Source organism: Ixodes scapularis, unplaced genomic scaffold (genome assembly GCF_016920785.2).
Source record: "Ixodes scapularis isolate PalLabHiFi unplaced genomic scaffold, ASM1692078v2 PGA_scaffold4__175_contigs__length_147842914, whole genome shotgun sequence".
Classification (NCBI taxonomy): Eukaryota; Metazoa; Arthropoda; class Arachnida; order Ixodida; family Ixodidae; genus Ixodes; species Ixodes scapularis.
Genome location: NW_024609879.1, coordinates 14,905,170 through 14,922,667, shown reverse-complemented (window position 1 = coordinate 14,922,667; position 17,498 = coordinate 14,905,170). Strand labels below are relative to the sequence as shown.

The window sequence follows — 17,498 nt, the reverse complement described above, 5'->3', positions numbered from 1 at the left end:
TTTTTTTGAGATATGAAGACAGTTTAGTTTTCTAAAGAAACTGGTGTTTGTGCACCTTTATTGGAGTTATAAAGCTAGGGAAGACGTCTCTATCGGCAAATATAATAGCGCGAGCAGAGTTGAAATCGCTTGTGCGTTAAGACAAGCTTTCTCTAATTCCGCTAAACGCAAAAAAAAAAAAAGAAACAGTGGGAGTTTTATGCCTTTTCCCCCTTGGCCATGTGCCTGACGGGTCACCATTCGGCCACACAAGCACTCGCTTGGCGACGGGCGTGGCAATATCCCGGCACGACCTCGTGAAGTCGAGGTGGGCTTGGCAGATTTTTATCGAATATATATGTTTACTTTGAAGATCAAAATCGTATCGTAATGCAAATTATTCAAACTGCTGCAGACGCCATACTCCAGTCATTCCGTACGCGTTTGTCGTCTGCAGCGGGCATCTCGAGGACCATAAGTTGCCGTCAGAAACAGCCGATTCTCGGCAAACTTCTGTCGTGGTAACTGTGAAATCTAGGCTTCCCATATATTTATTCTTTTTATATTTTTAATTTACGCGTCTGATCTTCGAACGATGTAGCTAAGTCCCTACCAGAGGTTTGTTTGGAGCAGGGACGTCACACTTACGGGTTTAATCAGCACGCTCCGCGAACTTTGGCTCCAACTTTCCGTTTTACAAGACTAGCAACCCTAGTGATAGTCACAAAAATGCAGACTGACGGGGTATTTGTGCTCGCCAAGGTTCTTATTTGTACATGACATAGAAGAGCCCAATTAAATTGGTTTTCTTTCCGCCCGAAAACCGCGTTTGAGTCACGCTCACTTTCTTCTTTATGGTCACGGGTTGTTTTCTATGGTTTAGACACAACCACCAAATGTAATCAAAGTCGTCGGTCATCGAAGGCACACACACAATATTAAGAATAGAAAAGAAATATGATACCCATTTTTTGTGCCTTCTAAAAAGCTGCAAATACGTTGATTGGAAAGAAAAAAGCTGCACAGCCATGGCTGTGTTCCAAATCTTATAGCGAGTTCGTTTCGCGGCACTCGTGTCCACGCGTGCCCACTCGCAGCGTGGAACCGGTTCGTTTCGGTCGGCACTCCACGAGTGGTTGCACTCTCCGAGTTCGTTTCAGCGCTGACACCCCACGCGTGCATGCACTCGCTGCACCGAGAAAATCGGGAGTGCGCCAAAATGCAATCCCGTCATGCCTCGCTCCGGTGGGGCCGGCGAGGAGCGGGAGCAGACGACGAGGGTTCGTCTGCTACGATGTGTCGCGGAACCGAACGGGGAAAAAAAAAAGTAGATTTTTTGATAGAAATCGCGTCCCGCGAGCGACGAAATCAAACGCGAGCTTGAATTGTGAGCGTCTGCTATTTCACGAAGGAAGCAATTGACAACCCGTGATTTATTTGCAGGTTTTAAATAGCTCTGTTGCCGCACAAACGCTGAAATATACCAGTGTGTAAAGAAATGCTCAGAACAAACGCAACAGCGGCCTCCGAGATGTCTATCACCATCCGTGTGCGGGTGAAACATTTAACATTTGTCGACAAAACTCCCCCAGCAGAAACCTCCGACTGTCCAATAAGCATGCATCAGAGAAAGCTAAAGATGGAGACTTTACCCGAGGATTTGGCAACATCGTCATGTTTAACATTTACCTACGTCAGCTAACTTGCCCCGTCGTATTTTGTTCGAGAAAGCTCTCGTTCTCGACGCCCTCACCAAGGATAATATCTAATCCACCTATAATGACGATCCAAATCGAAAGTCCCAGTTTTGCTGGATATTCCAACAGGCTAGTTTTAAGCCGTACCCTTTCAGTGGTTCACGAATAATACCATGCTCAAACGGATCAAGCTTCTGCTCGGACAGCATCATCAGTTTTCTTCAGTGTAAACGGTTATCAGAATTGAAAGATCGCAACCAGCTGCTTTGTAGACAGCTGGTTGCGGAAATTTACGCCGTCTGTAATTATCTCTACGGCAGCCTACCTGCTTGAAGTCATCGCAACTATGAACTACAGGTTGCAGCGACCAACGTTCGTAGATAAACGTTGGTAGCGACTGCATTCTCGCAGTTCCACGTATCGCTCCGAACAGAAAGGCGCTAGTTTCGGTTTGAAGTCGGTACCTTTTCTACAACATAGATGGCGGCAGCATCAGTCTTCTGCACTCGGTGCATTTGGCGAGTTCGTTTGAGGCCAGTTTTCCGTGCAATAGAGCACTATATAGCTCCTACGGAGCAGAGTAGCGCAATCATTTGAACCTCGTGTTTTGCCGACAAGATGGCCGACAGAGCGGCTCGGCGCGAGTCACGTGGTACTCAGGGTTCCAAGAGGCGGCCCGCCCTATGGGAGAATACATGGAGATCAATACAACACGGCTGATTAAAAAATGAACGGCGAGTTCACACTTTTCAAAACTAGTCTGTCATGAAGTTAGTAAAGCACTAAACACTTTGTCGAAGTTTTAATAATATCGGATGCTTGTGCAAATTTTGAGAAGGCAATTTCCAAGGCAATGGCGTTTGAAGCAGACGATTTTTGCTCGCAGCGGAGATGGGCTTTTCGGGTTGGCCGGAGCGGGTCACGTGAATGGTATGACGTCGCCGTGTCGTCTGCTGCATGATGCCGCTCAAGCAATTTTTAAAAAAAAGTCAGGTTCTTGCGGGTCACAAAACTTAGCGCAAATTATTCTAAAATGTTCCATTATTATGTCAAAAATGATTGCCATTCCGTATATTCCCACAATACTGAAGAAACAACGATTTTCTCACGTTCTCCATGCATTTCTGACGGCAGTTAGAACCTCCGGGCGTTCGCCGCTAGTCGCCGAGAGGCGGCGTTCTAGATTGCGCTACTCTGCTCCGAAGCATAGAGTTATTATAATGTACGCTAGAGGTTCAAGTGGCGCTAGTGTGCTGCTGCAAATTGAAGCAGACAGCAACCAGTCGGAAATTGACTTCCGGTAATGCATTTCTATGGGGAAAAGCGAGTACATTTTCTCGCTGCGCTCGATTATAAGAGCAAATATCACGAATATTTCGCACGTACTGGCATATTGGAACATTTCTCAGTCACTCAGACGAAATAATTGGTCAGTTACAGCGTTTTTATTTGAAATTCGTAGCATGAAAAACGGTGCTAAAGCCGCTTCGTACATGTATTTATGTGCACTGTCGGACACTGTTAGCGCGAACACGGCATCGGCGCTTTCCACGATGGGGGATATACGTGTCAAACGAACGAAGGACATGTGAAAAACCAAGAGAGACGGCAAAAACTACGCAGTAACACTGGATAAGTAACTCCTTGTGCCTGCAGGCGATCAAAATAAATTGAAAGCCACGTAATATAGTTCGATCTGCAATAAATAAGTACTGCTTTATTCTTTCTGCTCATGAATATGTGCTAAGATGCATGTTCTCGGTTCAAATCATCAACCGCACGCTCCAAATCTTTGCAAATAGGGAGGAGTCAGAGAACAGGTGCCCGATAAGAACTGCCCGACATAGGAAATAATAAAAAGGCGCACCTTTCGTCCACGTACTTTATTTCTTACATTCAAATGTTTTTTAAACGATCGTAAAGATGCACGACGGAGTCATTTTCATAAAATGACAGAACGGGCATATTAGCAATATATATAAGCGCCACCGCAATGCTAGCGAACCTTGAACACACTCTACATTCTTTTCGATCGTTAGTTTGCTTAAAATCGTCGCTCGTTTTTACATACCTGCCATGGAACATAGGTTTGGGCCTGAAATATAGCGAAGCTTAACATCGCTCAGTGGTAAAGAAAAATGCTGTAATTAAAGCAATTATACTTTTACATTATTAATAAATGTGCATACTATCCGGTACAACCGAAATAATAAAAGTTATTTATGTTATTTTCCGGCGAAGAGACAAATTCCACGCGCGTTTTCCCATAGGAATGCACGGGAGCACCGCAAAAGTAGACTGGTTGCTGTCTGCTTCAATTTGCCTCCCGGAAGTCGCATAGACACTAGCGCCAGTTGAACCTCTAGCGTACATTATAATAACTCTATGCTCCGAAGGAGCTATATAGTGCTCTACCGTGCAACACTCTGTGAGTGCGATGCATTCTGGGAGAGAACTCGAACGGTGCCAGTGCGTGTGAAAGGTGTGAAACGAACTCGCTATTACCCAAATGAACCCGAGTTACTCCGGCGGGTCGTGTCACGTGACAAGACAGATTGAAGAACGCTGGACGAGGGTAGGTTTTGGGACGCCAAGGTACCTTGAAGTAAGATCAAGTAAATTTTGGAACATGGCCCATGTGACTTCCTCCCAGTCCGGTTTCGGTTTCGAGCAGTTGCATTTTTTGACTTTATTAAAATAATATGTGACGCTGTAGAAAAATATTGAGTGAGCAGTTTTCTGACACCATATTAGATCGCCTGACAAAAAAATACAAAATAAATTTTGTAGATGTCAGAGTCCCTATAAAAAAAGCAAAAAAAACAAACATATATTTCACTTTCTACATTAGGTAGCGCAAGCTACCGCCCATTAAAAAGGAAGAGCCACCAACATTGATTAACATATCTATCTGAACTTCTGAAGCAAGGAAGCAAGTCCGAAGCAATCCAGAGCTAAATACCAGCAGCGCCAGCCAGTGGCGCCAGCAGTCAACCAAGCCATTGTTTACGTTTTTGTGTTGACTCGTGAACTCGGCGCTGGTTTGTGTTGTCATTCTTGTGTTGTTGTTACGTTGCACCTGCCCGGTTTTAGAGCGTAAAGGCGCCTTGTTTCCTACACTTCTCATTGCGAGGGCCCTGCGTGTCTCAAGGTAAGCGCCTAGCCCGCCCCAGTATATTTCTTGCAGATGTATCGCCCGCTTTTTTTCTTTTTTACTCTCCCGCCGCGCTGTGTGACCTAAGCGCACGTGGCAAGCTTCTCAGCGTTCTGTCGCTTCCTGCGAATGGCGCGAGAGTAGGGACAGCTCTTTGACTCGGGCAGTGCTGCATGCGTAATGCGAAGCAACGGAAACCGGGGCTAGCGCACACGAGATCGGAGCACGTGGACCGAAAGCTCGCGCTGCAGAACCCAGGGATGCTGGATTCAATCCCCTCCCCTGCCCGCTTCGATCTGGATGAGCACCGTACCGGCGTGCGGTCGTGTATCACTACTGCGTGGTGCACGTTGAAGACCTCAGGCTAGCGGTTGTACCGCACTGGCTGAATTGCTCATCTACAGCTGAGACACCAGACGCCCACTGAGGCAGACTAACTTCCGGCTGTATAAACATAAAACAATTTGCTTTGCTTTGTGCAAAAAGACCAGGACAAAAGGGGGACAAATAAAGGGTGCTGATTCTGTAGTACCTCGGGAGTTAAGAATGGCACTAGAGCCGCAGTGAGGACGGGAACTGCGGGGCGTCTCTTTGGGTACCCTACCTCCATTACATGCTTGTTGGCTATGGCCTAGCTTTGGCTGGGCGTGTCGGCTCGAGGTAGGAAGGTTGTGCTGCAAGCAGGGCAACCAAGGCACCCTGCCGTGCTATGTACAGACCGTTGCCCGAAATCCTAGCCCCCCAGCAATAAAAATGGGAGATAATAATCTAATGCAGGCTTTTGTGAAGAGGGGTCTGTGCATAAACCAAGATTTGCACTTTTTACAGCACTCTCTACATCAGTGTTGTCATTGGAGCTTCGCTTAGCATTTCTGACCTTTTTGCACCGCGATATTTGCGAAGGTTTGTAAAAAAGAAGTATCGCCACAAGCGCAGTTCCCAACTGTGTCGTGGCATCAGCATAAAGAAGCATGGCGGCACCCATTAAACAGAGCAAAGACTGGTCTATACATACCCTGCACCTACGTCACATGATGACGTCGAACACAGGTAATTACCATGCTTGTGGTTGAGTCGATGGCCATTTAGAGTGAGCGCCATGGTAAACTGCGCCGCGGTCAGCTGTATTGCTTTGTATCCTGACAATCCTTTTGCCGCCATTGGGGCGTTCTAGAAATGCCGACCAGTACACCCTAGGCGTGCCCTGTGACAGTAGCCGTCGAGTTGGAGAAAGTACAAGTGGCACGGAATGGATGCGGTTGGAGCATTAGTGAGTTAGCAGGACGCATCTCCTAGTGGCGAGAGTCGGCACTTTTCTGCCGTTGTTTATGTCCGTGCATGCCTTTGCATTGGCTTTGCCTGTTCGTGATGTAGATGCCCGTTGCCTTTCATTTTTATCACGCTTTCAGCGCACCTTCGGGACTTCTTGCCGAGTTCGAGCGAAAGCGTCGCACCCCGAGCCCGGCCAGACGGCGATTGGTTGGCGGCGGCCCCCAGTGAGCACGCTTGCCGAGACGCCACCGCCGGTGCATCGTCTTGTGCCGTCTGCGTCACGGTAAGCTCTTTGAGGAGCGAAAGTATGCAGGTGAGCTGGTTAGGAAACATTATAATCTAAGACGGGAGTCGTGTTATCTGTTACTTCATTCCTCCTAGGCTCAGGATTTAGGTTAAGACAGTAACATTTTTTTTTTTTTTTTCAGTACTTCTCAAAATTGTGACAATTTTACTACAAGAGCTGCTTGTCATGCAGTAGAGCTTTTTTTTTGCTGACGCTTCAAAACTTTTTTTGGCTACATATCAAAACTTTCTGCTTGTAGCGCAATAGACCCTTTCCGAAATTCAGTGCCATCTGGTGGTTTGTAAAACAGCTTAGGTTTTGCCATATCAATGGCGGAACTGAACTTGTATCGGCACCACCACTTTCGTAAGTCAATGGCACGCGAGGAATTGTCCAGTGTGAGTTCTTTCTCGATCACTTTCAGTTCGATGATGACCAAAAGCCTGCATTCAGAACAAAGCTACAACCAACTCAGACGCCTCGAGAAAATTATATACACCAAAGTGCTTTAAAGCCGATTGTGTGCCGCCCACAGATAGACTAAATCTGAGTTATTAGAAATAAACGCTTACGTAGCTCTTGTGTTCCATTCCGACGTCGCGTCGTACTGACCCCCCGAATGTACAGGCCTCGCAAGATCCGCTTAGGAGCATCTTCAACGTCTTCCTTTATCAGTCACTAACCCCCGAATTCATAGATGTGACTTGCTCTGAAGTCGAGCTTCAACTTGCTCAAGTCCGTCTTGCGACGAGCAAGCGCGCTTCATAAACGCACCTTAACTTGAACCGATCTTGAACGGAGCTTGAAGCGAACTTGAAGTGCCCAAATTTCAAGACTGGGTTGGACCTATCTTGAACGCGACTTCGTAGTCGTTTCAACATGGCGGCTTGGCGAAGCGACGTCGCCGAGAGGATCTCCGCCTTCGAATTCGCAACTCGCGCGTGCGATGTCGTCTTCGGGGACGCGTTCCCTTTGCCACGAGTCCCGCGACCATCAATTCGGGATAGGGAGAACCCAATGGAGCGCTACAACGACGGGCAGTTCCTGGCGCGGTACCGCTTTACGAAGGGAACCGTGCGAGAGCTGCTCGGGATGCTGCCGCTACAAACGAGCACCGACTGCAGAGGCCTTCCGCTGACCCCCATGCTGCAACTGCTGGTCACGCTGCGGTTTTATGGTGCCGGGACCTTCCAGGTTGTGACTGGGGACCTCGTGAACGTGTCCCAACCGACAGTGTGCCGCGCGGTCGGAGTAGTTACGCAGCTGATCGCGAGGCACTTGTTCCGGGACCTCGTTCACTTTCCCAGCGCCGCCCAATTCAACACGGTGATGCTCGATTTCTTCGCACTTGCGAAATTCCCCGGCGTCACCGGGTGCATCGACTGCACCCACGTGCGAATCAAGAGCCCCGGCGGCGACGACGCGGAGGTGTTCCGCAACCGCAAGGGAGTGTTCTCAATCAACGTCCAGGTAACGAGTGCAGAGTTCGCGGTTTACCGAATTTAGAGTTTAAAGAGCAACGCTAGCGCGATCGCGAGATGTTATTCATTGGAGTATGCGCTCATGTTCGACTGCATGAAATTTGGAAATTCTGCCCCAAGCATTGTAGTCAAAGCCCTCTCGTCTTTGCTTCGCTATATGCAGTGGTTGAGCTGCTGCGCCAAACTGAGCCAGAATGAATAACCTGCTACATGTTGCTCTAAAGCGTCTGGCACATGACATGGTTGGCGATGCCACTGAAAATTAAGAAAGTACAGATTTTTTTCCCCTTGATGCTATGTGCAAAAGTAGGGCTGCACGAATTCTATGTGCAAAAAGTAGGGCTGCACGAATATTCTAATTTTCTAATAGTAGTTCAAATAATACGTTATTTGATATTCGCTTCCAAATGAACTGCAATATTCATACTTTTCGAAGCTTACAATGTTCATATTGACATTGTCAGAACACATCACTTGAGCAGTTTTTGTAATGAAAATATTTGTCGAGTATTACGACAGCTTCATTCGATGGGACCATTGCCACTAATTTTTCTTACTCATGTCTCCATGTTTCATTTCAACGCAATCTACTTGCAGGCTGTCACCGGCCCCCAGCTGCAATTTTACGATGTGGTTGTGAGCTGGCCCGGGTCGGTGCACGACAGCCGGATTTTCGATAACTCCCGTGTCCGGGTGCTGTACGAGGAACGCCGGGTGCCAGGGGTGCTGCTTGGGGACATGGGCTACGCCTGCTTCTTCTTCCTGATGACCCCCCTGGCAGATCCCGGTCCAGCTAACACACCACGAGGCAGGCAAGTAAATCCTACAAGTGCCTGAGCAAATGTAGGGCTATGTGTGGAGACAAGGAAAATACATAATGACAAATACACAGCGCAAAAGGACAAAAAGGGAAGAGACACAGCGGATAGAACAGCGCTCTGTTCTATCCGGTGTGTCTCTTCCCTTTTTGTCCTTTTGCGCTGTGTATTTGTCATTATGTATAACCAGAATCAACTAGCCCAACTTTCTACTTTATTAAAGACAAGGAAAACATTATATACAAACGTGGAACGTAAGACTACTGAACTTGTGCACTAGTTGCGATGGTTAAATAATGTACGAACAAAATAAGTAAGATACTGGGTGTGACAACGTTAGCCCCGAAAATATCTGCCCTTATTGAGGATTATAGTCACTGACACAATGAGAACTGCAGGGAGTCTTTCTGCCCTGCCTCCAGAGCACGCTCAATGCCTTCTCGCATGCTTTGGCTGCACATGCATGCACGAAGTGCACAAGATGACAATGTGTTACCGAATGTATGATGCTGATGCTGGAGGCGGGACAAGTGAAGCTTCTCCTGCTTGTCATTGTCTGCGGCTAGTGCGTTGTGCTGGAGCATTTTGAAATCGAGCTACTCGGGAGAAAGATATGAAAGGGATCTTCAGGCAATATTATAGTTTAATTAGCCACTCATGATATTCCCTCACATGATCAGGTACCAGAAGGCCCACATCAAGACGAGAAACTCTGTCGAAAGGGCCTTTGGCATCTGGAAGCGGCGCTTCCCCTGCCTCGACATGAGGCTGCAGCACAAGCCACGTCGGGCGGTGCAGATCATCACAGCCTGCGCTGCACTCCACAACCTGGCCTGCCTGAGAAAGGACCCACAGCCTCCACCTCCCCCAGCTCCGCCAGTTGTGCCTAGGGCACGGAGACCCAGGAGGAGGGCCACACGGCCAGTCCACCTGCCACCCGCCGTGGACACCGTGGAGGACTCCCTCACGGGCATACAGAAACGGGAGCAAATCATCGAAAGAAGCTTCAAGTAGAAACTTCTTTCGAAGTGGAAGCTCCCTTCTGCAATGACTGATCGAGCTTTGCCTTAAAGGGGCGGTGGAACAATATTCAGTTATGTTTTTCACTTTACACAAGCTTACTGGCACTAGAGGAACCCTAGTATACTTAAATGCAATGCCGCTGACCAAGAAACATTTTTTGTTGCAGTGTAATTTCAGATAAAAGCAACCATTTTCTTTCAATCACTCCTACACAAACGCTCAGGGGTCGCATTGTCGGTGTAGTCCCCCCTCAGAGCGACAATATTTGAATGCGGCTCACAGATTGGACCTTATAGTATTGCGTGAGCACTCGATTTGGGCATGTGATAACAGCTTGGCAATCATTCAGGTAGTGGCTCGTGTCCAAGTGCTGCAACGATGACAACAGCCAAACCAACAATGTCTGCGATTCGGCGCGTGTCCTGTACTATGATTAACATTGGTGCCATATAATCGTCTCCAAATCACTTGGCCACTTTTTCTGGCTGCAAGTTAAAGGGGGAAACTCTGCCATTTATTCCATTTTTTTCTTCGGCGTTTTTTATTGCGCGGGTTTAAAAACACAAGCGTGTTTCATAGCTCATAAACTTTGGGGATTTGTTTTACGCAGTATCTGCACGAAGTACGAAAAATTGTTCCATCGCCCCTTTAAAGCTTTTGTCGTGAAAGTGGCTTTTTTTCATTGTACTGGAGTAAATAGCACAGCGTCCAATGAAACTGTCCTATAAGCATCGTCTGGAGGTATGTTCATATGTTAATAAGTTTTTTTTTTTTTGTGTGTGTATTTCGCAAATGCCTTTACTGTTTTTTCTATTCCTGTTTATTCACCAATAAAAATGTGAAAATATTGCCAAACCCTTTGCTGTAGTGACTGTGCAGTGGCTTTTTACTAGTCCAAATGATAATAGATGAAGGGCAGGAGCCATTATGTAATTATGCATTTTCTCAAAGCATGCCTAATGTGAAACAAGCTGAAATCGCACCCTATCCTTTTCTGGATATAGCCCCAGCTTTCAACTTCTGTGAAATAAATTAGATCCCTTCAACAGTCGAGGCATTGGCACTTTTTTTTTATTTTTCGCCTCCCTGCTGAAGCTCTCTGAGCTTCCACTCCGCAATTTTCAAGTTCGTCTGCTCCACCTGGAGCCGCACGCGGTGCTCTGCCACCTTCATCTGGTGCTCTGCCACCTTCATCTGCTGCTCCTCTTCAAGGAGCTTGATTCGAATGGCAGACTCTGCCCTCAGCAGAGAACTTCGTACGTCGTTTTCTGCTGCGAGAGCCTGCTCTAAGAGCATCATTCTCCCTCTGGCCGGCCTGCCTTCATCCTGAGTCGCCGCCACCCTGTCGCTGCTGCAGCTTGAAGCAGCTGCAGGAGCAGGTACGGTCTGCTCGGTGGGGGGACCCGGGTCTGCTCCTGTAGCTGCTGTGACACTGGCGCTTGCCTCTGGCTCGGCGACGTCCATAGAAGGGCTGCCAGGTAGGTAGTTGTCCCCTGTCACAAGATGGGTAAACCGATATCTGGATTACAAGCCGTTAGCACGAGGTACAATGTTTATAAATTGCACGGCATGAAATGCACTGCAGGTCACATTGCCCCTGGTTGTACCGTTACGACTGCTGCACTCGGGCGACGTCTAGATCTCCTCGGGCCTCTCGAAGGTTGTCAGAGAAGCTAGCTGTAGTCGCATTTCGCATTCCCGGAGACTTATCTTTTTTGCTTTGCAGAGTTCGAAAACGAAATCCCCTCTAAGTGAGATAGCGGCCCCAGAATCCAAAAGTGCAGCAAAAGGAAAACCGAGCAAAGTGATCGTCATGCACGGTTCAATGATGATAGGCTCGGGCTGGATTCGACATTCCGATGGAATCTGTGCTGCGGCCTCACTGCCGCAGCACCGGGACTGTAACGGCTTTCAGCCAGTGGCTGTTTGGTTTCAACGTTAGCGGCCGTGGTAGTTTCCCTGGATGTTCTGGTTCCAGCCCTTTGCTGCCGTCAGCTGTATTCAAATTAAACTGCGACAACTGGAACTGCAGGTCACGGTGCCCCTAGTTGTACCGTTACGACTGCTGCACTCGGGCGACGTCTAGATTTTCTCAAGCCTCTCGAAGGTCAGAGAAGCTAGCTGTAGTCGAATTTCGCATTCCCGGAGACTTATCTTTCTTGCTTTGCAGAGTTCGAAAACGAAATCCCCTCTAGGTGAGATAGCGGCCCCAGAATCCAAAAGTGCAGCAAAAGGAAAACTGAGCAAAGTGATCGTCATGCACGGTTCAATGATGATAGGCTCGGGCTGGATTTGACATTCCGATGGAATCTGTGCTGCGGCCTCACTGCCGCAGCATCGGGACTGTAACGGCTTTCAGCCAGTGGCTGTCTGGTTTCAGCGTTGGCGGCCGTGGTAGTTTCCCTGGTTGTTCTGGTTCCAGCCCCTTTCCCGCCGTCTCGTGCCACCTCTTGTTTGTAGTGTCCAGAAGTCTTGGACACTAGTTTCGTTGGTGGTCGGGCTGCTCGCACCTGTAGCAGCAGTCCGACAACAGTTGCCTGCTTAGGTCACCCACACCGAGGTGCCCGCCTCCAGTGATCTGGTAAAGAACCACTATGGGAAGGCCTCTACCAGGCTTGCGATTAGCTGTTGTGGGGAGGGCTTGTTCCGTTGCGGCGGGGGTCAATGCTGCTTTGCTGCGGGATTTCGACCGCAGCGTGCCAGTTTTCCCCAGCACTTGCAGGAGCACACTGATACAAATGGTTCGCTTGGGTAGTGATCTCCGTTGGGCCCCAACTTGCGATAGGGCACGGCCAACGACCTCCCACCTGTCGTGGCGACCCCCGCCCGAGATCCTCACAGGCACTGCTGTGACCTCCAGGGACCTCTCGATGAGAGTTAGTCGAACGCCATACATGTCACGCCAACTCTCCCGGTTGATGTGGTGGGGAAGAGAGGTCTCATTCGAACAGTCCACTTCCGTGGAGGCCTCGGGGCATGCTGATTTGAGTGCGTACTTGGCTGGTGGCGGCAGCACGTAGTTCCGCTCAGCATGAAGAGCTTCCTCGATGAGGCAGGCGTGGTATCTTGGGTGGCACAGTCTTCTGACCCGAGCTACTCTGTCCGACTCCGGTGTACTCGGGTCCGCCCTCTTGAAGAGCTCTTGCATGACCTGAACGTACCGGTCCTGACTTTCGTCCAAGTGCTGCGGCCTTGCCTCGAGCTCTCGGAGAATCTGCGTTGCGTAGTCCACAGGCAGGAACTCTTCTCGAAGCCTTGTCTGGCTCGTGAACGGGGCCTGCAACCCCAACCAGCTTCTAGCACTGGCTTGCAACACCAGCGGGACAATGCGGTCCATGATGAAGGCTTACGAGGCACCGTAGGCAAGGTGGTACGTCTGCAACTCCCCCAGGAAGTCTGCCACGGACTTAACGTCGTCGTACCCCACGTAGACTGGTACAGTCAAGTGTGGTCGGGGCTCTTGCGGCGGGGTCTCCTGCTGGCCAGGCGTGAGGGCCATGCGCTGCATCACGAAGTTGCATATCACCGCGACCTTTTGAGCAGGTTCATTTGTGCCGCTGCGGCCACTGCAGCTTCCTGCTCCCGTGTGAGCATGGCTGCAAGCACAGAAAAAGAAACGCCGCCCAGAAACCAACACAAGCGTGCGAAACTATTGCCGCAGTCACAAAACGAACGGTCAAAAACAAACCAATACAACAAACGCGGACGTGACCGAAGCACGGGACGGTAGGAAACACGGGGAGTGGAAAAAGGCTTACCAAAAGAAGAAACCAAGCCTCGTGAAATTTCTGCGAGTGAGTAGCATACCACGCTTGGGCGCCATTGTGGCCGGTTAATTTGTGCAACATTACCACAAAGCTATTGGGCAGGAGATCGAACTATAGGGGGCGCTCTGACCCGTTTGTTTTCCCCACGCTTGGTGTTTACTCAACACAAGGCCTGTGCACACGCCGACAGGCCTTATGGGCATGGCCATGTCATCTTCTACAATAGAGCGCGGGGCGCAGTTTAATGTAAAAAATACTAACAATCGACGAAGCGACGTTAAGTGCCGGATCTATCCTCGGAGAATGCGAGCTTGACCCACTTCGGCTTTTGTGCTGAGCTGGGATCGTGCATGCTGCATTGTTCATGCAGGCCGTAGTGGAAACAAAACAGCCCCTCCTCCCCCTTGCCGGAGAACACGAACTCCAGCCGAACGCTGACGCCGCGTTCGGTTATGTCGGCCGAACGCTGCGTCATTGTATTTGTTGTCCCCATCCGTGTAGTTGCTAGGTTAACCGCTTGGGGCGTCACGGTCTGTCCTCCTCCCCAATAGAATGGATTCTGTGTTACCAATCCCTTGTGAGGTGCACACTGTGATGGGGGGGGAACCAAGGATGATAAGAACGACATACATGAAAACTGTGAGTTGGACTGAGCAAAAAATGAGAAAGAAGACGCAGTGAACAAGGTGAAGGTGTGAGTAACTAGAAGACGAAGGCAGCAAGGCCAAAGCAAGAGATGGATATAATGAAAAAGGAAGACGTGATGAGAGGAAGATGACACAGGCTTGTGATACGTGAAAAAAGGGCGGGCACGACACGGAACCCGGCTCGACAGCAGTGGTCCTGGCAGCCAAGGAAGAGCCCGGACAGACAAATCCAGGCCCGTGGGGCTGTTAACCAAGCTTGCTGGGAAACATCCGCTTGTGCCAAGCGAGCCTGCCAACTCCATGCCAATGCCGACGTGCAACACCGTGCCGTAAGCGGATTTGCCGAACTGAACTTTGCTTATATATCTACACCGCTTTATTTCTTACTTTTTTTTCTTACGACTGTAAATATCTTCCGTCTTATCTTCACCGTTCTGGAATTCTGAGTCCCTTTATTTATATTTTTCCATCCCACGCAACCTACAAGTGGCCTAAAGTGCAGATCGATGTGTCTCAACACTGTACCTGCATACTCGTACACTGGGTCGCAGTCGACCATGCCCTCCAGCAGCCGCACCACTGGCTCGTTCTGGACAGGGGGCAGATAGGCGGCTCCGTCGGAGTCGTTATCGTTGTCAAGGCGGGTGGCCATGTGCCCCGCTACTGCCCCCACAAGCACAGAAATTGCGCTCATGGGTGTGGGGGGCGGCCCCCCTCCTAAGGAACAATCGTGTATGTCAAGTCACTTGATTAAAGCAGTCGAGATATAGGGGCATACTGAATATTCTAAAGAAACACTCCTGTACATAGACGAGGCTGGGACGTTTTAGCACGATATTTTTGTGACACGGGGAAAAAAATAGAAAGGTAGGTTGATCAATAAGGCAATAACGCCGTAAGAGTAAACTGCAACAATGCCATATTATGCCATTTCGCATGCAGAACAACTATTTCCCCTACGGAAGATATGTCGACATCTGCTGTGTGCCTCAGTACAACATAGCTAAAGTGGATCTAAACGGGAGCGGGATAATCCACGGCACTCGGAACATTGCGCATATCACGATCTTTCTATATACTGAACTGAAGAAAATGCGGAATGACACACGCTGACAAAAAAAAAAAAAAGCGCGAAAAGGTTTCCCAATATGATCTTTCGCCAATCGCAAATGCTAGGTTAGATCGATCACTCCGAGTAACATGGACGAGCAGGGACAGAACACTCACCTGTCTTGTGGGTCTTGCGCTTCTCGTCCGAGCGCTCGTTCTTCCACTTTTGTTTGAGGTTCCCCCAACACTTCTTGAGCTGATTAGAGTCCCGTGGACTAACGCCCGGTAAGCAGTTATACTCATTGCAGAGTTTCTCCCAGGTCTCGTTTTTGAGGTTCGAAGATACGGAGTCTGTCTTTTTGCATTCAATGATCGTTTTATGCTTGCCGACAAGCCCCGATAGAATAGATATTTCATCAGCGGTGAAGCGCGGCGATTGTTTTTTTTTAGTGGCCATTCCACTGCTGCTCAAGGGTTGGGGGAATCTCAAAAGTTTTACCGTTTAACAGAAGAAAACTTGCACAGAAGGGAAGGCTGGAGCGTCCGGACGAGCGAAGAACAGCGAAGAGCGTGCTTGGCGGCTATTTGGTATGTTGCTAGACGAAATCATCATTATGTCCAGAAAACGCGTACAATCGCTAAAATAATTAAACTTCCCATTACCATCTCTCGCGATTTATGTTTCGTAAACATATGCTATAAAGAAAATTTAGAGAAGTACCTTATTTTAAAGTCTGAAAGAACTTTTACGAGAAAAACTGCAGCCTACTCTCGCTCCCAGGCGAGGAGGGCCGCGACCGCTCGCGACTTGAACGGGACTTGACGAAGGAAGTTCGCGGGAACGTCTATGAAACGTAAAACGCAGCTTGGGCGTTTTCAAGTCGAACTTGGTGTTAAGGCGGACTTGAGCAAGTCGAAGTTTGGCTTCAGTTCAAGTCACATCTATGAATTCGGGGGTAAGAGGCCGCCATTGGTATGGCACAGATGCCGTTCCACAGATGATGATCGTGATCAAAGTGGCCAGACTGAATTTCGGGAAGGGTCTATTGCACCAATGCCAAAATATTTCATACATACTGGCTAAATGTCGTCATTGTAAATTCGGCTTGTTTTTCCAAGTTCACACGTAAAGAACTAGATACATTTGTTGTAAATATGGTGCATGTCAGCACATGTCCGGTTAGTTACCGGCATCCTACGCCTTGGTAAGCACATTCATGCAGTGTAAAGTAAGCCAACAGCATGGTGCGGGGCCGCATCCTTTCCTAGCGAGACGTTGCATCCGAGGCATATGTAGCCGAGCGACTGTAGCGCTATGTTTAACCTTTAACACCAAAATTATTTATTAAAGAACTCACCAAAATTTCCAAATTATTTTATGTAGTCATAATTTTATTTGTCTTTCTGATTATGAAAATATTTTACTCGATTGATTTCTGGATAGAATTAACACATTAAGGGCAGCTTTCTGTCAATGCATGCAACAGTAATGGGGTGCAATGAACTGAGGCACGCCACATTTATTTGAACCGACTCGCTGTAACAAACAGCGAAATGCATAGACATTGCTACCTACTGGTGCCGGGTTTTCGGTGTTTCTGCGCTGCCAGTCACAGACACTACTTGGCGCATTATCGTGGTCGCTGTAGCTCTCGTCGTCGTCTGAAGCAGTCTTGTATTCACGAGCAATGTCGGACTTGCTCTGGGAGACAAATTCAAAGTCTTCAGCATCGCTGCTGTCCGAACTACCGCGAGAAACGACTCTTTTTCTGGAGTCATCTCCGCCACCGGCATTCCTTGCATGTGCCGCCATTTCTAGATCACCGCTGCCAGGCCACCGACCATTGTCAGGCTGAACACATGGCTAAGGCCCAAACCATTTTTTTTTTCTTCTGCACTTCTACTACCTCTTGGTGTTAAAAATAGAAACCGGAACTAATTACCGACCGTAACTTGTCTTTGGCGCAGAGAGCGGCACAGCGTCGGGGTGGATGAGTCTGATTCGTCTTCGGTGATATTGGTACAACTGCGATGGCGAGTGCAGCTTGGGCCTGGATGTTAAAGGGTGAAGCCCTGGACGCGAATGCCTCAGTCTCAAGGTGGCAGCCATGTACCGAGCCTGGGCCACCTTCTGGAGCCTGATGCCTTCACTGAAGTAAGCCGTGACACCACCCAATCGCCAGGGCTTTCCCATCTGAGAGGTTCATTGAACAGCCCGCGGAAGGTCACCCAAGCTTGCTGGCCGACTCGCTTAGACCTTTCTGAAACCTTCGAGCTGCTTGCGTTGTTGGGAAGGCCGCATGGTCCTCCCCTTGTACGTATCA

At 48.8% G+C, this 17,498-nt stretch overlaps 2 protein-coding genes across 2 annotated transcripts; one reads left to right on the top strand and one right to left on the bottom strand.

Annotated features, from left to right (window-relative positions):
* The first annotated feature begins 7,202 nt into the window (after positions 1–7,202).
* On the top strand, positions 7,203–10,701 carry LOC120838015 (putative nuclease HARBI1). Its single transcript, XM_040207745.2, has 3 exons — positions 7,203–7,858; positions 8,467–8,681; positions 9,368–10,701. The coding sequence occupies exons 1-3, from the start codon at positions 7,268–7,270 to the stop codon at positions 9,699–9,701; spliced, it is 1,140 nt and encodes a 379-aa protein (XP_040063679.1). The 5' UTR covers positions 7,203–7,267; the 3' UTR covers positions 9,702–10,701.
* Positions 10,702–10,781: 80 nt separating this feature from the next.
* On the bottom strand, positions 10,782–15,725 carry LOC115329634. The gene is made up of 3 exons (XM_040207746.3): positions 15,352–15,725; positions 14,650–14,841; positions 10,782–11,203 (listed from the first exon to the last, which is right to left on the bottom strand). Exons 1-3 carry the CDS (start codon positions 15,629–15,631, stop codon positions 10,782–10,784), a joined length of 894 nt encoding a protein of 297 aa, XP_040063680.1. The 5' UTR covers positions 15,632–15,725.
* Positions 15,726–17,498: the final 1,773 nt, after the last annotated feature.